We start from the raw sequence: 5,804 nt of genomic DNA on the forward strand, positions 1-5,804 counted from the left end.
ACCCGGAAGAAGAAGAATTATGACAAATTATGCACCTCGCCTCATCTATACGCTCTTGCCAGTATCTGTTGGCGTTGTCGGTGTCAACAAGCCACAGCACCAAGACCAGCAACACTAACGACTCCATGTCCTCCATGTTGATTGTTTACTATCCGGGTCGCGAGACTACCGCTTAAAAGGTCACTGATGTCACTGTTTGCGCCGCCTAACGACATCACGTGACATCCACCCACTTTCGCTAACTCCACCCAATGTATCCACCCACTTCCAGCCAGCACGGTTCAGCGTGGTTGTAGTCGAAATGCAACGCCAATAGCCCCGCTCAGCTCGACTCAGCCCAACTCAGCATGGCACGGCTCAGTCCAACTCAGCCGCGTTGGTAGTGGAAAAGCACTAATAGAGTACCATTCACCATTATTATTAACAAGAAGACTTAAACCTCCATTAAAGTCGCACCATATAAATAACAAAAGAAGCTAAACCAAGGGTGCCCAACCAGTCGATCGCAGTCTACCAGTCGATCACAGGCGGAGTTTCAGTCGATTGCGAGAATAACAAAAAAAAAAAAACTTGTTCAAAAAGCACACTAATAAAACCATCGTTCCTGAGTGACCAGAATATATTTTCATATTAATAAAATTAAGAAATATATAAATAATTCTTAAATATATAAATAATTCTGAATCCTATTCTGTTGCATGCTGGGTATGGTTTGTCATGGTTGCTAGGTTGTAACTAGGGGCCTAAAGCGCGAAGAAGCTTTAGAGTCCGCCTAGTTACAACCTAGCAACCAGTGTAGTGGAAGCTGAGAAGATAATGGCGGAAACCAAAAAAGCTAAAAATTATCACTTTCATCCTGAGTGGGAAGAGGATTACTTTTTTGTTTTTTCGAATTCAAAGCCAGTGTGTTTGATCTGTAATGCTACCGTGGCCATTCCAAAGAAGGGAAATTTGGAGCGACATTTCATGACAGTTCACAAGAGCTATGCTAAAGACTTCCCGGCGAAATCAGCTGTACGAACTGAAAAGGTAAACAACCTGAGGAGACAGCTAGCCGCAAAGCAGGCAGTGTTTACGCGACCTGTTAATAAGAGTAAAACTGCCACGATAGCGTCTTACCGTGTGAGTCATGTTCTGGCAAAGCACAAGAAATGTTTTAAAGACGGCGAAGTTTTCAAAGAAGCCTTTGTGGAGGCCGCGGATGCACTTTTCGCTGACTTCAAGAACAAGAAGGAGATCATGTCGGCTATTCAAGAAACCCAGCTATCCAGGAACACCATTACAAGGCGGTGCGAGACCATGTCAGAGGGCATTGAACGACAGCTTAGAAATGACATTGAGAGCTGTCTTTGTTTTTCGCTGCAATTTGACGAATCAACTGATGCTGTGGATGTGGCGCAGTTATGTGTTTTCATTCGGATGGTTTTTCATAACATGACGGCAAAAGAAGAGATTCTGACAATTTTGCCTTTGAAAGGGCACACAAGAGGGTTGGATGTTTTTGACACGTTTATGGAGTTTGTCAGTAAGTCGCATTTACCCCTCTTCAAACTTACATCAATCACAACTGATGGGGCTCCATCTATGGTTGGGCATACTGCTGGGTTCATTGCTTTGTGCAAGCAGTCGGAATCTTTCCCTGATTTTTTGAACTATCACTGTATCATTCACCAACAAGGGCTGTGCGGGAAGATTTTGAACATGAAGGACGTCATGGACGTAGCTATAAAAATCGCGTGCTCTTTTCGGGCCAGGAGTTTACAGAGGCGCTTATTCCGTGCCCAGCTCGAGGAGGCAGGTGCAGACCACACCGATCTGCTGCTGCACACCGACGTCAGGTGGTTGAGCCGAGGCAAATTCCTCGAAAGATTTTTGGAACTTTTGCCCGAAATTAAAGAGTTCCTGAAGCACACAACTACCCATGCTGCTGCTTATACTCAGCTGGAGGACGGTCAGTGGCTCGCTGATTTGGCTTTTCTCACAGATGTCACCAATAAGATCAATGACTTGAATCTCGAGCTGCAGGGGAAAGGAAAGCACATCGCCAACATGATCAGTTCAGTGAACACCTTTAAAACGAAGTTGCGCCTGCTGGTACGCAGGTTGCAACAGTGTGATGTCAGGAACTTTCCGCACTTGGAGGCTGAGCTCCGCCGTCAGGGCAAAGACAGTGTGGAACTTGCTCGTTATGAGCAACAGATCCAAAACATTCTTTTGGAGTTTGAGCGCCGGTTTACTGACTTTGCGTCCATTGAGCCTGTTGCTCAGTTTCTGTGCTTTCCATTTGGTGAAAATGTTGATGTGGATTGCATTGCGCCCAAAGTAGCCACACTCTTCAGCCTGGACTCCAGTGCTGTCGAGAATGAAATTATCACACTGCAAAATGACATTGAGATAAAATGCAGAGCAACACCTGGGCTAACTGGCGAATTCTGGAACCTGCTGCTGGAAGAGAAGTATCCAAACCTCAGACAATGCGCACTGAATATGACTTCCCTTTTTGGATCAACATATTTGTGTGAGTCTGCCTTTTCACACGTGAAAATAATCAAGTCCAAGTACAGAACCACACTGACTGATGACCACCTCGCGGCCTGCTTAAGGCTGGCACTCAACTCCTACTGTCCAGATTACGAGAAGCTAGCTGCCTCCTCCCAGTGCCAGAAGTCCCACTAAGGTAGAGAAGTGTTTATTATTATTATTATTAGTAGTAGTAGTAGTAGTAGTATCTTGAATGACATATTCATATCATATCCATATACTTAGAGGAGTATTTTATCTGTTTTCCAGATTCATTTAAATCCAACTGCTGGTTTCCCTGCTATTGCCACTCTCCAGTGAAGTTTATCATTTTGAAATATTGGACTTCTCTTCTCCTCCTTCCTGCTTTGAAGTTATCTCTTCTGGTGTGTGTGTGTGTGTGTGTGTGTGTGTGTGTGTGTGTGTGTGTGTGTGTGTGTGTGTGTGTTAATCTGTTGAATTCATGTTGAATTGATGTTTTCCAATTTTGGATTTCTGTTATGGAGTTTTTGGAGTGTTCTTTTCTGTAGTTGTGTGTGTGTGTGTGGTTGAGAGAGAGAGAGAGAGAGAGAGAGAGATGATGTGCCTCTGAAGTTCTGTTTTGGACAACCTATTTGTGACATGTTGATCAGTTCCTCATTTTTTTGTGCATTTATACTGCCTATTCTCCTCCTGTGGAAATAAAAACTCAACTACGTGTGATCTGCGATTGCGGCTCCTTGTTTGAATTATTGCCCGGCCCTTGATCTTGACTTGGTAGATCTCGGCATGCCATCAACTTCAAAAGTAGATCTTGGTTAAAAAAAGGTTGGGCACCCCTGAGCTAAACAGTTAAACAATCACAATTACAGAATAACATGAAGTGACAAAAGATCTAAAAATACTATACATTAAAGTGGCAAAAATGGTCAAACGCAATCATGTATCATAAATAAATGAACTAACGACAGAGAAGAGGTAAATCCTGTACACATAAGAAGAAATAAACACTATTGTGTATCATAAATAACAAGAAGTAACAAATGAAGAAGTTAACACTCTTTAAAGTGGCAAAAATGGCAAACCACAATTTGTCATAAATAACAAGACGTGCAAAGAAGTAAGAGGAAAAGGCAATTATATTCAGGATGCAAAAGTGAAAGCACAACCTAAAAGTTGGCTTTTCTGGCCTTCCTGGATGCAAATTCTTCCACAATGTTTTCATATGAGATTTGTTCCCCTAAGCTGTGGCTTAGGCTGATCACAGCAAGGCCACTGAACCATTCCTATGACATTGTTGACCTTAGGTAAGTCTTGAAGAGCGCGCTTTATGAGTTAAACCCATAATAATAATTAATCTCGAGGCTGATTAACTTTATTTCATTTTATTATTTTATTTCTACTATTTGTTTAATTCTTATTTTTCTTCCCCAATTATTTTATGTAATTTTATTTTCTATTGTTTACTGTTCTGCTTTTACTTCTGTAAAGCACATTGAACTGCCACTGTGTATGAAATGTGCTATATAAATAAACTTGCCTTGCCTTGATCAGTTTTAGCTTCGACAGCTATCAAGAATTTCTTCAGAGTGTAAAAATACCTGTAACTCCTAAACAATTTGCCATTGTTTTTGATACAATTCCAGTGGGAGTGGTCATGCTCTTGAAAGGATATTCTTCTTCTTTTGTGACTATTCAACTTGATCCTCTTAAAACATATGTTGGTGAAATATGCTTTAGGTCCACTAACTGTAATAATAACCGATGTGTGCGCAATCTATTTCTAAAGGACTTTATTTCAGTACCATGTGCTATCTCAGCTTGGAGTGGATATGCCGAAGATATATGTTGGGCCAAGACTTGGACGCTACCCAGCAGATTTCTACTAGTTAATAAAGTAAAAGAAGTTTCTTTTAAAATTATGCATCATTTTTACCCGGTGAAATCCTACTTAGCTAAGTTCAGAAAAGATATTAATACCAATTGTACCTTTTGTAATACACATTCAGAATCACTCATTCATCTCTTTTGGTTTTGTGACTTCTCAAAAGACTTTTGGCATAAAATCTGTCGTTTTATAATTGTCCATATCTGTGATACTTTTCAGTTACGTTTACAAGATGTTTTATTTGGTTTTACCACTTATAGCAAGGAGTTGGAGGAGGAATATTTTCTTTGTAATTTAATTATTATTTTAGTTAAATTCCATATTCATAAGTGCAAGGTCATAAAAATTAAGCCATCCTTTACTTATTTTTTTAAAGATCTAGAGATTTATATTAATACCATTTCTGCCTCACTTAACACAAAAGCTATCAAGACTGTGAAACTGTGTAGTTTAATATTGTATTGTAAATGTGTGTTTTTGCTTTATTTATGTATGTATACTGTATAACCCCTGGTGTGTAGTTATTGTATCTTTCTTTCGTTCATACAATTCTGTACTTGTTTGTTATCTGTAATAAAAAAAAAAAGTTTTAGCTTCGAGAAGCTCCTCTCTGCCTGAGCCACAGTGACAGGCAGAGTGGCAGCAATTCTGAGTCCAGTCCAGAAATTGGGGTAGCTCTCTGATAGCTCCTTCCTTCTCATGCATGAATGTGATCAGCTCAAGGGGGGGTCACAGTTGCTGACACCGGCACTTTAAGGGGGGGGGGGGGGGGGGGGGGCTTCGGGGGGCTCAAGCCCCTGGGCCACAGCCAATCAGAGGCCTCGTAAAGGGTCCTTGTAATATTAATAAAATAATAAACTGTCGGAATCGTGGGCCTACATTAATGTACGGATAGAAATAAGGTTAGAAATAAATGAGCGCACAGTAGCCTGCTGTAAGAGACATGGTGGATGTGGTTTGCGAAACGAACACCCACAACTGTACCAGAATAAAATGTAACAAAATGTAACGTCACGCACGAAAGCACGCCAAAGACTGCAGACTACAGAAAGAAAAAAAAAGAGAGAGAGATGCAGGTAATGATAGAATCGTTGCCTAAAGTCACAGACTTTTTTAAGGTAAGGATCACCAATCTGTTCAGAATATCAGTTATCAGTTATCAGCCGTACCAGCAGCTAGGCTATGTGTAGCTAGGCTAGATATGCTATGAGGTAACAGATAGCATATTATTACATTAAGGTACTGTTTTTTTACGTTTGTGAAATATGCTATTATATAATAGCATATTTTGATGGGGATAATAAAATGTCTAAAACGGCATCTACTGAAGAAATTGATGAAAAGATTGTAGCCTATAATTGTCACAGTTCGGGCAGCAGACAGAGTAAGCATACTGAGGGGAATAGCAATACAAAGC

The 5,804-nt window shown here is 40.6% G+C and overlaps 1 protein-coding gene across 1 annotated transcript; it reads left to right on the forward strand.

Annotated features, from left to right (window-relative positions):
* The first annotated feature begins 966 nt into the window (after positions 1–966).
* LOC132870275 (zinc finger BED domain-containing protein 5-like) lies at positions 967–2,542 on the forward strand. The gene is made up of 2 exons (XM_060903914.1): positions 967–2,456; positions 2,524–2,542. Exons 1-2 carry the CDS (start codon positions 967–969, stop codon positions 2,540–2,542), a joined length of 1,509 nt encoding a protein of 502 aa, XP_060759897.1.
* Positions 2,543–5,804: the final 3,262 nt, after the last annotated feature.

The sequence above is a fragment of the Neoarius graeffei genome, chromosome 22, assembly GCF_027579695.1.
Source record: "Neoarius graeffei isolate fNeoGra1 chromosome 22, fNeoGra1.pri, whole genome shotgun sequence".
Lineage (NCBI taxonomy): Eukaryota > Metazoa > Chordata > Actinopteri > Siluriformes > Ariidae > Neoarius > Neoarius graeffei.

Coding starts and splice junctions, on each gene's coding strand:
- LOC132870275 (XM_060903914.1), top strand. CDS start 967: ATGACAGTTCACAAGAGCTATGCTAAAGACTTCCCGGCGAAATCAGCT.